We start from the raw sequence: 16,061 nt of genomic DNA on the forward strand, positions 1-16,061 counted from the left end.
CTGACTCAAAGCTTGGGGCAATTTGATACGTGAACTATTTCTGTCTTATACTGACCTGAGTGTTAATATGTGCTTTGGTTCACAAACCTTTAATTTAGGGAGAAAATTATGTCAGAAAAGTGCTTGCTTTTGTGGGATTTTGCCAGGAGAGTACATGATTTTAATAAAGGCAAATTTTTGCCAGACATTTTTGGAAATCCAGTGAAGAGAGCCCTAAGATCTATAGCTCCTGGAATTATTGCGGTTATGGGTAGAGAGTGAGTCACGTTGTCATAGCATGGCAAAATGGGGACAAAAATCACTCAACTCTGAAAGTCATCACTGCTAGATCAACCTGTTAAATTCTCATGTTAGGCTTTCTTTCTTCCCTACCCAGTCACTGCAGATGGCAGGAGAGTCCTGGGGTGCAACTGATTCCATGTGCCTACATTAAAATTAGATGGGGATCGGAAAGCATGAGTAAGGGAATTTGCGCTCACTGACCACCCTACTATACAAAAATATTCTGCACTGCAATATATGTATGGTTTCATTACCTGTAAGTCATACATTAAACAAATATTTATCAACATCTAGCACATGAGGAAACAAGCTCAGAGAGGTTAAGTAACACACACAGTCACTCTCCTAGTGGTATTTTAAGTCATATCTGTCTGACTCCAAAGACTGTGCTTTTTGAAACAGTATGAGTAGATAGAAATCCCAATGTTTATATTCCTTTTGATATGGGATCCTCAGGCATTCAGGCTACCACTGATTCACCTAGTAGTGTCAGTTAACTGCTCTGGAAAAAAAGGAATTCTTTGCATAGAAGTAGGTCACCAATGGGAGGACCAGTGAGTAAAAACGTTACCACCAAGCTAGGATATTTTTATTTGTTTTACCGTTGGCAAAACCTGTTCAGATCTTTTATCTTTGTTCTCTCTCTAATTTCTCTCTTGTTGATTATTAAATATCAGTATTTAACATCAGGCTAATCTTTTGGTAGATTTTACCCCCAGTGAGTTTATTTCATGAGCCACTTGTGCAGTGAGGTTTCTGAAGTAACTGTTTAGCAGTGGGGCAGAATTTCTCTTTGGAGAGCTCTGAAAAGCTGGTGTTCAATGTGGTTGGCACCCTCTTCAGAATCTCCAAGAAAAGGAACCAAACCTTAAGGTGGATTCTGTGCATCTGTGGTCCTGTGACTGCTGATGAGTCACTTTGAGTGCTCTGGGCAGATTTGTCCAACTGCGCCTCAGTGGGACCAGTTGGCACAAGATGTGGAAATCACAAAAGAGTAGCAGAAATGAGTTAAGTTTACATTCACTTTCACTTATTTTAAAGCAAGTTGTAGTCACCAAATCTTCAGTTATTTTTGCCACTGTGCGTAGATATTCACTCTAATTCCAGTTGTGGTAACTTTGAAGGGTGAACCCTTCTTTCAGTGGCACCTAATTTATTTCTTGCAGGACTGACTTTTCTAGCTGGTGACTGACTCTGTCCTGGATCAGAACTTACACTTAGTGTAAAGTGCCATCGTGGTGAATTTACAAAAACTGCACAGTGGTCAGAATAGGCAAAGAAATTGTATCTGAACTTCCATCCTCTGATGGTCACTTTTGAATGGGTGGGGCTGTTTTGTTTTGCCATTTCTGTACTGGTTATAAGACTGTTCTTCTGAGAAAAGGTTTATTTTATTTGGTCTGAGAATACGTTAATTTCTTCAAATTACCCCCTTCCTCCCCTTTTCTACAGATCTGCTGAGCCAGATGGAATTATGGCTGAGCTCCTCTCTGTCTCTTTATCTTGCACATATCCTGACTGATGAAGAAATCTATTTATTGTAGCTTGAATGTCATTGGCCTACCCTTTGGTCTGACCCAGGACTGAGCCTGCACATGGGCATCTGGTCTAACTCAGAACACTCTGCAGGGGCACAGCCTGGCATATTACAAATTGTCTACTGGCATGCTGTTTGCTTGACAGAATAGCAGAGTTGGTTCTGGATACTTGCCTTGGTTGGCCACCAATTTTTGCTCTCAGTGAGAGGTCAGGATGATGTCTGTTTGCAAACGTTTGATGAAAAATTACCATCACCAAGCCCAGAGGTTTAGCTGAATTGAATGGGGATTTACAGGTGTCTTTGAATATGAGTTTTGTAAATTTCACCTGGCTTCCATGTTCCTGGGCATATTACAGTATGAATATAAATTTGGTTTATTCGTATGATAATATTTTGAGTACTATAAAAGCATGATTTCAAAAATCAAAGGTCAAGAGAATTCCTTAGCAGTGTTTTAAATCTGCTAGCCTAAAAATTATACAAGTTTTTGTCTTTCGAGGATTTGAACTCGACAAATGCAGAGAAATCTCCAACATTGCAAAAATCGAAGAAAAATGTTAGTCCCTTGGCACAGAAGCAACATCAGTTCCTTTCTGGCCTTGTAGGGTCAGAACTCTGGGCTCCAGGGAAGTAAAACTGTGGGTGAGAGAGTAACTGCTGCACTAGCAGGCTGTGCGTCCAGAATTAAGCAAACCTAGCATTTTCTGTTGTACTAGAACCCATTAGGTATGTTTTAAAGTGATGTGTATTTTATTTTCCTGCTCTGTGGATTAGGATTATAAATGACTGTTTTTAGAAGTAAGTATTCACCTAGACTTCTCATATTTATCATCTTTTCATTTTGATTTACTAGAAGACTAATATGTAACATAACAATGATTATTTTAGATGTTAGATTCCTTTTTGCCTTCATGACCAACAGTTTATGTGTTCATTTTCTATTGCTTTGTAACAAATCACCACAAATTAGTGTGTAAAAACAACACTCATTTATTACCTGCACACTGTGACTGGGTTCTCTGCTCAGGTTTTCACAAGGCTGAAATCAACATGTTGGACAAGCTGAGTTCTCTCTTGGAGGCTCTGGGGAAGAATCTGCTTTCAAGTTCATTCAAGTTGTTGGCAGAATCCAGTTCCATGAGGACTGAGCTCCCCGTTTTCTTACTTACTGTTGGCTGGAGGTCACTCTCAGCTCCTAGAAGTTGCTCTCAGGTCCTTACCAATATTTTAACAGTGGAGAATATTTTCTCACACGGAATTCCTCTCATGCTTCAGATCTCTCTGATTTCTGTCTCTGATCTCTAGACCCAGATTTAAAAGACTCGTATAATTAGGTCATTCCCACCCAGATAATCTCCCTTTTTCAAAGCCAGCTGTGCCGTATAATATAACTTAATCATGGAGTAAGACCCATCATATTCAGTCTTGGAGATTATACAGGGCATTTACAGTAGGGTGTAGGGATCTTGGAGGCCATTTTAGGATTTTGCCTATCATAATTTACATCAGTGTTCACAAAATATCACTGAAAAATTTGCAGTGGATACATCTTTAATAGATTCCTACTAGGAAGGAAAAGGAGATGCTACATGTAGTCTTGTTTCTCAGAGGACCATTTATTGATAGCTTCATGGATTTCCATGATAAGAAGATAGCATATTACTTCACTGAGTAGTCCTATGGTGTTATGAATGACATAGGGTATTTTAAACCTATTTTATTTCAAATCTGTCTTGGAAGAGGTGATTCACCCTTTTGTAGCTCAAATATTCCATAGTATAAATAATACCATTACAGAATAAATCAAGTCTTAGCTATAATTTTGATAGAAACAAATGGATTCTTGTTCTTCAATAATACTACATCACCCACGTGGACTACCTAATTCAGTTTTTCCACATCTGGAATTTCATGACTTATTCTACTGAAGGGCTACGCTTTGAAACAACAGAACATACTGGGCTTTTCACCAATAGAAATTAAGCAAAGCCCAGGGATGTACCATCCAAGTACTAGAGAACTAAACATATGTCTCATTATATTAGGTATATCAGCAGTCAACCTCTCAGCTTCAATTTTTCCAAGTTTAATCAATTTTTCCAAGTTCACATGAAACCCATGTACATTTTATTACATTTAATTTTGTATCATTTTAAAATAAATCAATCTGGGAAAGTCAGAAGTAAAAAAGAGAAAAATATATATCTGTCATTCCACGCAAATTTATTTAAAACACAGACTTTCGCGTTAGGGGTACCTAAAGATGACTGTCAGCCAAACCCACCTATCAGGCAGGTAATTTAATCTCTCTAAAGTTCCACGTTTCTAATTTTTGTAATTTAAGTACGATAGTGTTGCCCTTGCATGGTAGTTAATTTATTCGAAAGCCTTTAAAAAACCTATCAAATACCTGAACCCTGCTAGCTTCTGAGGCTATAGCTATGTATTATGAATATTTGAGAATATCAGTATGTATTATAAACAAAGATATAATCCCTTTCATAAAGTTTATGGTCTAACAAAGGTGTTAGGATAAATGCAGTAATATGTATAAAGTGCTTATTCCATTGCCTAGTATTGTGTGGCTACATAAAACATATTAATTACTTTCTTCCTTACCTTTTCCCTGCCTGATCTCACTGCCGTAAGATGTCTCATAACTATGATTTTGGCAAATAAATCTCAGAAGCATCTTGTTGCTGAGGGACTATTATAGAAAATAGCAGCATGACAAATTACGTGTCGTTGAGGAAGTGAGATTATGTAATGGACTGAGTTTCCTGGTCAGTCCTGCTAGAACTGTGCCTTTCCGCAAAATAAAGTTGGTGATTTCATTCACCAGATCAAGTTGCAGCAATTTTCATCATGGATGTTACCCAGTCATAGAAAAATTGGCAGCATTTGCTCAACAGATGTCAGAGTCTTTCTTGAAGGAGGGTTCTTACAGCTAACAAGCTGACACCAGTGCTGCTGATGGTCAGGGGAAAGCTGGTGATGATACGATCAATAAAAAGTATTTCAGTCATATTTTCAGGTTTACCAAATGGTTTGCAAATATTTTCTCTTTTGCTCCCTCTACTACCCCTGATAGAAAATGGGAGCCCCTTCATTTCATCTGTAGATAGTTTTATGGTACTTTATGAGGAACATCAATAGCATTTTGTGAATTTGAGAACCAAGGAGGAAGCAGCTTGTATCTTGCCAACAGAATGGAAGGGACCGGAGAGGGCAGTTAGTGTATGGGGACATTTGAGGTAAAGTATCCTAGAGTTGTAGCTTTTTCTGGGCCTTGACTTGGCTAAGTTGTTGAATATCATCTAACCATCCCAAAGTCTGTCTGGAAGTTGAGATGCTGATCACTTCTTCTCTGGATCTTGTGAAGAAGTATGTTTACGAAATACTGTGCATCCCTTGAATGAACTATAAGAATGACAGGAACAAACTTGACATTTTGAAATAGTTTATTGGCATTACTGTGGCCTTGTGTCTACCAAATATAATTATAGTCCAGAGGAAAATGCAGAATACAACCTCCATCTCTTCATCTTTCCATTCAAATAGGCCTCAATATTCAGTGACAGGACCACTTTAATCTCTGCCCATGAAAACACTTCGAGAGGAACATCTGTCATGGGTTTTTCATAATAACATTTTTGCTAATTGATAACAAGATAGTGATGGTGATTGATTTTGTCCCCAGTGACTCCTGAGTAGCTTCTACTCAGCACATAACTTCCAGAGCAGTCTTTAGGTGCCCACATTTTCCTCGGTGTCCCCTCCACTTTGAATTGACTGTTTGAAGACACAGGGCAATGCATCTTTCCAACACATAGGTGGTGCAGAGTGAGTCAGGTTCTTCTTAGGTTTCAGCTGCTCCCTGTTAAACAGAGCTTAGCAAACAGTAATTGAATAAGAAGGCAAAGCCCTCAGAGGACCAGGAAACGAGTACAATTTTATGAAAAGGATTATGCAGCACAACAAGGTCAAACCCCGCCGTGGTTTGTTTTCCTCTCCCTTGTATTCCTCTTCAATCAGCAGAAGAGGCTGTTATCAGTTGCTGGCATTATGACTGGGCACATCCGCCCAGAGTCAAACATGCTGCAGTTTGCAAAGTCAGCAGCAGATTGCAGTGCTCTGCAGTCCAGCCAGAACAGCAGAATTTGTGTAGCTGTGGGCCCTGTTATAGCTAGAATACCAAACTGGGGATGTTCCCTTAACGGGGCATTTGAGGGCAAAAACAATGAAAGCTTTTCCTCTTTCAGAATAGACTGTCCTTCCACTAATGCTGCTTTAGGAACATAGACCTGTTTTGTTCTGTTTTTTAATTGAAGTATAGTTGATTTACAATATTGTGTTGGTTTCAGGGGTACAGAGATTCAGTTATATATATTCTTTTTCAGATTCTTTTCCATAATAGGTTATTACAAGATATTGAATAGAGTTCCTTTGTGCTATATAGTAAGCCCTTGTTTACCTATTTCATATATAGTAGTGTGTATCTTAATACATAGACCTGTTTTTTTTTTTTTTTATTTGGGGTGAGGCTGAGCATCTTCTCAGTCTTTTTCTTTTTTATAATGTTTATTTATTTATTTTAATTTTTATTTTATTTTTTTTAAATTTTGGCTGCATTGGGTCTTCGTTGCTGCACGCGGGCTTTCTCTAGTTGCGGCGAGCGGGGGCTACTCTTCCTTGCGGTGTGTGGGCTTCTCATTGCGGTGGCTTCTCTTGTTGTGGAGCACGGGCTCTAGGCACGTGGGCTTCAGTAGTTGTGGCTCACGGGCTCAGTAGTTGTGGCTCGCGGGCTCTAGAGCGCAGACTCAGTAGTTGTGGCACACGGGCTTAGTTGCTCCGCGGCATGTGGGATCTTCCCGGACTAGGGCTCGAACCCGTGTCCCCTGCATCGGCAGGCGGATTCTTAACCACTGCGCCACCAGGGAAGTCCCATAGACCTGTTTTGAGCAAGGCAAAGCCAAAGCCGGTCCTCACAGCATCATTAAATCCAGTTTTCCATGGTATTTCATCTGTGCAAGGACCCTGATGAGCTAATTTAATTTTCTCCTGAAGTGCTATATATATGTGAATATCATCTTAGAGATGCATATGAAGTGGCTTCCTCCATACTCTTAATAGCTACATGGAAATATTTAAGAAACAACTCATCGGTGAACGTCGTCACTAGGAGATCATCGTTTTTGCCGTATTAACAAAAACTCCCTTTGTGATTTTGCAGCCCCGACAACCCAACCCTGACTGGCGTTACTCTGCCTCCCTGCGAGCAGGAATGCACAGGTATGGCTTTCCCTCCTCAGTTCACTCAGAAGTTACCGCAACTGTATGACTCAGATAAACTGTCTTCATAGGCCGGAAGCAGCTGTCAAAACTGAGAAGCTTAGATGCTTTGCCAGGGGAATGCAGTTGTTTATATGCCTCCGTGTCTATTCCTTGAAACATTGGAAGCGGTCAGCGCCAAACGCTTATCAAGTGCCGGCAAATAAGAATCTCCTGTAAAATCACAGATACAGGCGACTGTTTACTTTCTCTCATTAAAATTTCTACAAGGAAGTAGCTTCAACTTCTTTCATCCCTTCCCCATCTGTACTTTCTGTCCTTCCCTTAAAATTATAATGAATACTGATGCTTCCAGACTTGAGTACATTGTGTAATATATATGCACTTGTTGTCTACCTTGGTTTTCCATCGCACATTGACTGTTATATCCTGTTAACCACAATAATTGTTGTTCATGTTCACCCCTATTAGAGTCTCCTTATCTTTTCCATCTTGTTGCTATCTTATTGCCTGCCCTCAGTGGCAAGAGCTCTTCAGAGGATGAGCCATGTGAAGGGCCTTTATTGAATATCTCGAGACCAAATCTAGCTTACTTTTAAATTAACCTAGAGTAATAACATTACTTTAAAACTCAGATTAAATATAATTTTGCCTTCTCTACTTTGTCTCTTTGACAGTAATTGATTAACTACCATTATTCCCAGACCTGATCTAGTATTCATGCCACAGGGCCAAATAAAAGATTCATTATTTGTGAGTGTCTTTGGGAAACCAAATGGAGAGAGCCAAGCAACTAGTGTTCACTACCACCAAAATAACTTAGTTTTAAAGAAGAAATAAACTCCAGACTTAAGCCCCTCAAAATATCTGGGCAACTCTTGAGTAGATCGTCACCAAACCTTGATCAATTTCTAAAGAGAGAGCTTACAGAGTATGTATTGAGTTAATGAAAAACTAGTTTTAGCCCGTTAAAAACACATTAAATTAAAATAAATCAACATATTCCCAAACATTACATTACAAATTGAGCAGAAATCATTATAATGGGTGCCCTTTCTAAACGAGAAGCAATCAGTGAAAACTGAAGATCAGTAGTTGGCTTGGTGAGACATCACATTGGAATCTGGTCATAACTTTAGGCCAGAAACACTTAATGCAGATGCCAGAATACTAGGTTTCAGAAAGATTCTTTCTATTTGTTAGAAACCAGCTTATGCTTTTGCCTGCATCTGAGCTATTGTGGTGGACTATATGATAGGAAAAAATATGGTTTACAATACCAACTTCTTTTGTCCCAGTTGAATTAGCGCTTTACTTGAAAAGTACCAAAGCTATAAGATGCACCTTTAAAACTATATTAAAATAAAATACTAAACTATATCAGTTCCTTATTCCATTTTCAAATGAAAAAAAAAAGCCACATGTGTTTCTATTCAGGTTTCAATTAAGATATTATGAGATTCAAGTAGGATAAGAAATGAAATAAAAATTAAAACTAAATGTTATTTATTCCTCACAGTGTAGTACATGGGACATATGTTAAAGTTGTGAACTTAAACAACACTCATCTTTTTCACACATACGCTTGGCTTCTTGGCCTTTCTAGCCTCAGATATCATGTGCCTGTTCCTTTGAAAATTCTGCTTTGAGCTGAGCTGGTTCCTAGGGTAGTTCCATCTTCAGAGTGAATCTAATTGAACCCATACAATTTGCTGGTAGAATCCACCAACACCCGAAGGATATTAATATTTGGAAAAAAGAGAAGATTCTAGGGTGTAGATGAAGGGAAGAACAGCAGTAAGGCAGAGCTTAATGAGTGAATTTCCACTAGATATGTTGTTTGAAGTCAAAGAATAAGAGGATATTGGGAATTCCCTGGCAGTCAAGTGGTTAGGACTCTGTGCTTTCACTGACGAGGGTGAGGTTCAATCCCTGGTCCAGGAACTAAGATCCCATAAGCCTCCTGGCACGGCCAAAAAAAAAAAAAAAAAAAAAAGAGTAAGAGAATATTGAACTTAGAGATGACCTTCCCCCACAATATTTCAAGTTTGCCTGCTCTGTTGAGTCACATGACCCCTTCAGGCAGTAGTACTCTAAGTTTTACTTTAGTAACTTAACTTCCGAGATGAACCGATGCCTAATTTCAAAGAGTCCTCTTATTTTGGTGAGGGTTTTCTTGGGTGATATTTACTCTTAGGGTCCCATTTGTTCCTGTCTTCATCCAGAAAATATTGAGGGTCTCATATCTGCTAACATTACACATACATGAAGAATATGATGTTCTCTCTGCCCTTGAACAATTTACGTTCTAGCTCTACTTGCCTCTAAGGATCTCCCAGTTCATGTCTCACTCTCTGCAATATTTTATGCTGAATTAATCTCTTCTAAACTGGGATCCATGAGTGGTGGTGACAAACTTCCTCTAGTCCCAGGAAATGTAGGGTGGGTTACCTATGAGGAAAAGATACAGAAAGAGTAAAACAGAAAATAAAGTTAAGAATTAATTGGGCCAAACTGGAATAATACTACAGTTACCAGCAAATAATGTTCGTGCTTTCCTCTTTCCTATGAGAACCCAGAAATAAGAGAACTAGCAAAAGAGGCTTGGGGCTTTTGAGAACAAGCTCTCCTCATCTGCTTTGGCATTAAGACGATAAAATGGCATTAGCCCTCTGATGGGCTTCCTGTTAGATTTAATGAACACCACACAGCATTACTGAAAACCAAAATTGCTATAAAGATAAAGCATGTTTATCGCCTGCATGGTGTAGCAGGCAGTAAGTCAGCAATGCTTTTGCAGTTGATGCAAGCTGACTGCTCAGTGGTAATTGCTTCAGTTCAAGCATGAGTAAAAAGTGTTAGCTGCAGCCCTGCCTCCAGAGATGTAAGCGCTTTCTGAGGGTGGAAGGAGAGCTGGAAAGGCATTTATGGTCTAACTATTATTTGGGTCTATGTGTTTACTCAGCTCTGTGCACCTGGAAGAGGCTGGCATTCTACGAGCTGGTCCAGGAGGGCCTGATCAGCAGTGGCCAACAGTATCCAGTGCGACACCAGGTAAAGACCCAGGGTCTCTCCCTTCTTGCTTGGGTTCTGGAAAGCCATGAGATGACCTGTTTTTGTAAGACCAGGAATGTCAGTGGCTCTCTTTTTATTCTTACTTCTTTTTCTTACATGTGTGACTTCCTTGCATACATGATTATGCAGGAGTATTTTGATTTTCTACTTAATGTACTTCAGCAGTTGAAAACAGATAACATAAGGGTGTGTGTGTGTGTGTGTGTGTGTGTGTGTGTGTGTGTGTGTGTGTGTGTAAAGTTATTTTCTGAAATAACTGGGTACATTTCAAATGCTTAGGCTGTCCGAACTACAACAGGCAAGATCTGGTGGCCTCATGCACAGAGATGACACTGTTAGCAAAGATCTTTTGGTTAAAGATGATGGAAATCCACTCAAAGTAGTAAGCAAAAGGGAGACTGATAGATTGATTAACAGATAGATCGATGAAATGGGGTTTCTCATGGAAGTGGAAAAGTTGTCAGAACCAGGGCACCACTCTGGTTGACTTCAAGTCACCGTCAGGCCTCCTCCTTCCCTGACATGTACATCATTCTGCAGACTGACTTTTATTGCCTTGACATGCACGTTGCCAAACATGACCAGTCTTGCAGTTTCTTAGTTCAGAGGACCAATGGGAACTGATTCCTAATCCAAACTTTCAGGAAAGAGGATCTGCCAGATTAAATCAAGAACCCAATGGCTGAGTGAACATTAAAAAATTGCCTAAACTCATATTTCCTTATTTTTCTTATTCTTGCCCAATCACTGAAGCAGTGTCATATAATACAAATATGGCTTTGGAGGCCCATCCCTGTGGCAGTTATCAGAAAGGAAGGATTATAGAGACTGCAAATGTTGTCTATCATAATCCTCTATTAATAGAACATGATGATGACGGTAATAGTTACTAATTATTGAGCCACAATGTACCCAGACACTGTGCCTTGTGTGATCTCATTTATTCCTTGAGACAATCTTGCAAGGGATTTATTATCTCTATTTTACATGTGAGGAGCTAGAGACACAGAGAGATTAAGAAACATACCCAAGTTCACATAGTTTGTAGTGGCAGAGGTAGGATTCAAACCCAAGTGTGTCTAGTTCCAAATCCAAGTGTATCTAGCTCTTATATTCATAGCATGGCTGGCTTGCAAGAATCCACCCAAATCCAAATGCATACATATATACATACATAACAGATTACATAAGCGTATGTGTAAAAAGTTCTTTCCAAAAATAAGCTGGTGCCTTTCAAATGATTAGGCTATGCAAGTAACATGTGCAGCTAAGGGCCCATTTTCGCTGGCAGCTCTAAGGGTTTTCGTTGATTCTAATCAGCCAGCATTTGCTATTTATGAATGTTGTATAATTCAACTAAAAGTCACATTTGTTAAAAAAAAACAAATGCCCAAGTTAAAGCAATTCATTAGAGAGCTAATATTGCCAGATGGGAAGGGGAAAAACATAAAATAGTTCATTGACAAATCTGCAACCCTAATGCCAGTGATGGTGTGAAGAAGCGATGGCGGAGGAAGTGGTTTTAGACTACCAAGTGCTGCAGGATGGGAGGCATCTGAAAGGTGAGAACTGCTCAATCCAAGCAGCCCCATGAAATCATGCCCTCCTACCCTGCCTCCATTTCAGGGTTTTTTCTTGTTCTCATAGAGACTTTGTAGGTCAGGCTGATGAGCCCAGAACTAACTTTGAATACATTCTCCCTTTCATCAGTGATGCTGGTTGGTGTATATTCCTAGGCCAGTGGGAAGTAGGAACTGTTTACTGATTATTTTTATCTGCATCTGGCCCAGGACTCTCCTTCAAATTCAAAAGAATGTTAAGAACACATCTTTTAAAAAATATTTATTTTATTGAAGTATAATTGATTTACAATGTTGTGTTAGTTTTTGCTGTACAGCAAAGTGATTCAGATATATGTGTGTATATATATACATATATACACCCATTCTTTTTTATATTCTTTTCCATTATGGTTTATCACGGGACATTGAATATAGTTCCCTGTGCTACACAGTAGGACCTTGTTGTGTATCCATTCTCTATATAATAGTTTGTATCTGCTAATCCCAAACATCCAATCCTTCCCTCCCCAACTCCCACTCCCCCCTTGGCAACCACAGGTCTGTTCTCTTTGTCTGTGAGTCTATATCTGTTTCATGGATGAGTTCATTTGTGTTGCATTTTAGATTCCACACATAAGTGATATCATATGATATTTGTCTTTCTCTTTCTGACTTACTTCACTTAGTATGGTAGTTTCTAGGTTCATCCATGTTGCTGCAAGTGGCATTATTATGGCTGAGTAATATTCCATTGTATATATTTACCACATCTTCTTTATCCATTCATCTGTCAATGGACATTTAGGTTGCTTCCATGTCTTGGCTATTGTAAACAGTGCTGCTATGAACATAGGGGTGCATGTATCTTTTCGAATTATAGTTTTGTTCGGATATATGCCCAGGAGCGGGATTGCTGGATCATATGGTGACTGTATTTTTAGTTTTTTTGAGGAACCACCATGCTATTTTCCATAGTGGCTGCACCAATTTACATTCCCACCAACAGTGTAGGAGGGAGGAACCCATCTTCTTGACAGAAGAGAGGGAACGAGTTGCCATGGCTCCACTTCCCAAATGTCCTAACTCCTCTTGTATAATCCCTTCTCTCCAGTACTGTGCCTGGCTGTTGAGTCATGAGTCACAGTTTTCATGGACTGAGCTGGACAGAGCTTATATCTTCCAATTACTCTACGGGTGACCTAACCATACTTTTCAGCATACCTCTGCACCAGTGATAGGACATTAGAGAGATGCTCCTCTGTGTTCTGCTCTGTCCTTTTGGTACTTTAGAGTTTTAGGACTCAAAATATGTTCTGCAATGTTTGGAGGGAATATGGCATAAAGGTGAAGATTATGGTTTAGAGTCAGATCTGAACTGAATTGCAATTTCAAACTTACTTGCTGGGTGAGCATAAGCAAATTGCTTAAATTCATGTTTTCTTAATTACCCCATCTGTAAATTGGGTATAATTATAACACCTATCTTATCTAGTTGTCATGATAACTAAAGAAGAAAGAGCTGAATATAGTGCTTGACATATAGTATTAATAAATGTCTAATCTTTTTTTTTTTAATTATTTATTTGGCTGCATCAGGTCTTAGTTGCGGCGTGTGGAATTTTTCGTTGCGGTGTGCGGGCTCTTCATTGTGGCACACAAGCTTCTCTCTAGTTGTGGCACTCAGGCTCCAGAGCACATGGGCTCAGTAGTTGCAGCACTCAGGCTCTCTAGTTGTGGCACACGGGCTCCAGAGCATGCAGGCTCAGTAGTTGCAGCTTGCGGGCTCTCTAGTTGTGGCGCGTGGGCTCTAGAGTGCATGGGCTCAATAGTTGCGGTGTGCGGGCTCAGTAGTTACGGTGTGCGGGCTCAGTTGCCCCGCAGCATGTGGGATCTTAGTTCCCCAACCAGGGATCAAACCTGCATCCCCTGCATTGGAAGGTAGATTCTTAACCACCGGACCACCAGGGAAGTCCCAAATATCTAATCTTTTTATTCCTTTTTTTCTGGGATACTTTTGTTTCATGCAGTCTGTGTTGTGGCCTTAGCTGGTAGCATCTTAGCCAGAATTCAGTAGTTCTCATTTCTGAACCCAGATACAGACCCTCTAAGGTTGTCCGGATCATCCTGACATCTGTACAGTCCCGTCACCCCCAGCCGCCCTCCTGGAGATGGCATGAGGAGAATTTATCAGTTCTGCCTGAGAAAAAGGAAAAAAACTTGGTTGCTTTCATTCCCAAGTAGAGCCTGCCTTTCACTGATTCTGTTGTCCTTAGTGTCTCATGACGAAAGTGCAGTTGCTTCCAAAAGGCTTCCTAGTGGCGCCTGAGTCTCCTTTCACTTGTGTCTGAGACCTTCTCAGGAACCAGCACCTTCTCACACCAACACCTGCAACAGTGGCAGCCATGGGAATAGAGAGAGGCCTGCTGTGACCGATCCACCCTCACATGTGTTCTTTGTAGTTGTTTTTCCCCACTGATGAATTCTTTGGCTTTGTCCCCAAGCTGCTCATTCATTTTCACAGTCCACAGAAGCCTAGGCAAAGATGCCACGCTCTGAAGGGATCAATGGGGACATCACCAGGTGATGTTTCCTGCAGCATAAACAAGTCGGGCATTAAATCTGTTAATCCCAATTGTTGGCCACTTTCTCCAGCCTTGCCTCTGTGTGAGCAGACCTGGACCACAGGCTTCTTATTTCCTTGGCAGCTCAGTGAGACTGAACAGGGAAAGAAAAGGAGCTGAGTAGGGAGTGCACAGCACACAGTTATCCTTCAGATGGAGGGGTGTGTTGGGGGGCTGAGGGCGTTAAAGGGCCAGTCATTCGTGCTTACAACTCTTTTAACGTTCTCAGTGTCAAGCTCTGAACAGGGTTTAATGAGTGCCCTCTTGTGACAGTTCCTAGAGAGAATCCCAAGAGATTATAAAAAGACTGTCCCTGCCTTCAAGAGAGCTAGTCTGGCTTCGGGGCCCCTGGCTGCTTTGCTATCTTGCACTGGTCCTTCCAGGCTCCTCTTTCTACACTTCATGGGATCTCAGGACTTACCTAAGGCAATAGTAAATTAATTTTGGAGTGGGAGATATTCGCTATTTTCAAAAGAGCTCAGAATTCAAAAGAGCTCAGAGCTCAGCCAAAGAATCATCAGTGGAGGAATTCCGAAATGCACAGCACTGGCAAAGATAACATTATAGCTTTTCAAGGAACACCCCAGAGGATCTGGGGCTGAAATGTGAAAGGTTAATTAGGTAGGTGAGGCAACTAAGGCCATGAGGTTTCCTTAGAGAAGCTTAGTTTATTTTTATTTTATTTTTTTGGGGGGGGCTTTCATTCTTCTGTGTTGTTGCCTGCATTATCTCTGTCTCTTTTTTTATGGGGGTATAGTTGTTTTACAATGTTGTGTTAGTTTCTACTGTACAGTGAAGTAGAGTTCCCTGTGCCATACAGCAGGTTCTCATTAGTTATCCATTTTATACATATTAGTTAGTGTATATATGTCAGTCCCAATCTCCCAATTCAGCCCACCCCCAATTTCCCCCCTGGGTGTCCATACGTTTGTTTTCTACGTCTGTGTCTCTATTTCTGCCTTGCAAACAGGTTCATCTGTATAGAGAAGCTTAGTTTAGAGTGACTACACAGGAGTTATCAAGGTATGGTGCCCAGAGCCACACTGACAATACCTATCAAATCTGAAATTCTCGGGCTGGGGCCCGGCCATCTGTGTTTTAAGGAGCCCTCCAAGTGATCCTGATGAACCCTAAGGTTATAGAGTTGAGAGTAAATATTCCTGAGATTGTCTGATACCTTTGAAGGCTCAGAAACCATGCAGGGAAGCCATCTGTTTATGATTCTTACAGGAAGCAGGAAGCCTTTCCCCATATCAGAGAGATGATACGCAAGAGCTTAGGCTCTGGGTCAGAGTAAACCTCATTTGAATTCTGGCTTGCCACTCAGCAATTGTATGTTCCTGGGACCATTACGTAACTTTTCTGAGTCCCAGTTTCTTTCTCTGTAAAATGGAGATAGTAGTAGCGTCTACCTTACAGGGTTGTTGGCAAGAATTAAATGAGATAACACACACAGCCTGGAGAACACTGTTTAGTAAATGGTAGATATTTTTATGATTTTTCAAGGTATGAGTCTATCCTTCAACTTCAGAATTTAGGTCTGAGTTGTTCTGAGTAGTCTCTGTGGGAAGGCTTTATTACAGAGCAGATTTTTTAAAAAGCGCCTTTTTGTGTCCTTGGGGGATTGTTTTTGCCCTGGTTTGCTGCATCTCTTTACTCTGTGGAAAACGGACAGTTTATGTGCCCTAG

General features: G+C 40.4%; 1 protein-coding gene across 7 annotated transcripts in view; it reads left to right on the forward strand.

Annotated features, from left to right (window-relative positions):
* The window catches only part of LOC118893338 (protocadherin alpha-C2), a 159,698-nt gene that overhangs the window by 120,208 nt on the left and 23,429 nt on the right, over positions 1–16,061 (forward strand). For all 7 annotated transcript variants that reach the window (XM_036848777.1, XM_036848774.1, XM_036848776.1 and 4 more), the window contains exons 2-3: positions 7,056–7,114; positions 10,080–10,168. In XM_036848777.1, the coding sequence (XP_036704672.1) occupies positions 7,056–7,114; positions 10,080–10,168 (148 nt within the window). The remainder of the gene's footprint in view (positions 1–7,055; positions 7,115–10,079; positions 10,169–16,061) is intronic.

This window comes from Balaenoptera musculus, chromosome 3 (assembly GCF_009873245.2).
Source record: "Balaenoptera musculus isolate JJ_BM4_2016_0621 chromosome 3, mBalMus1.pri.v3, whole genome shotgun sequence".
In the NCBI taxonomy this organism is placed as follows: domain Eukaryota; kingdom Metazoa; phylum Chordata; class Mammalia; order Artiodactyla; family Balaenopteridae; genus Balaenoptera; species Balaenoptera musculus.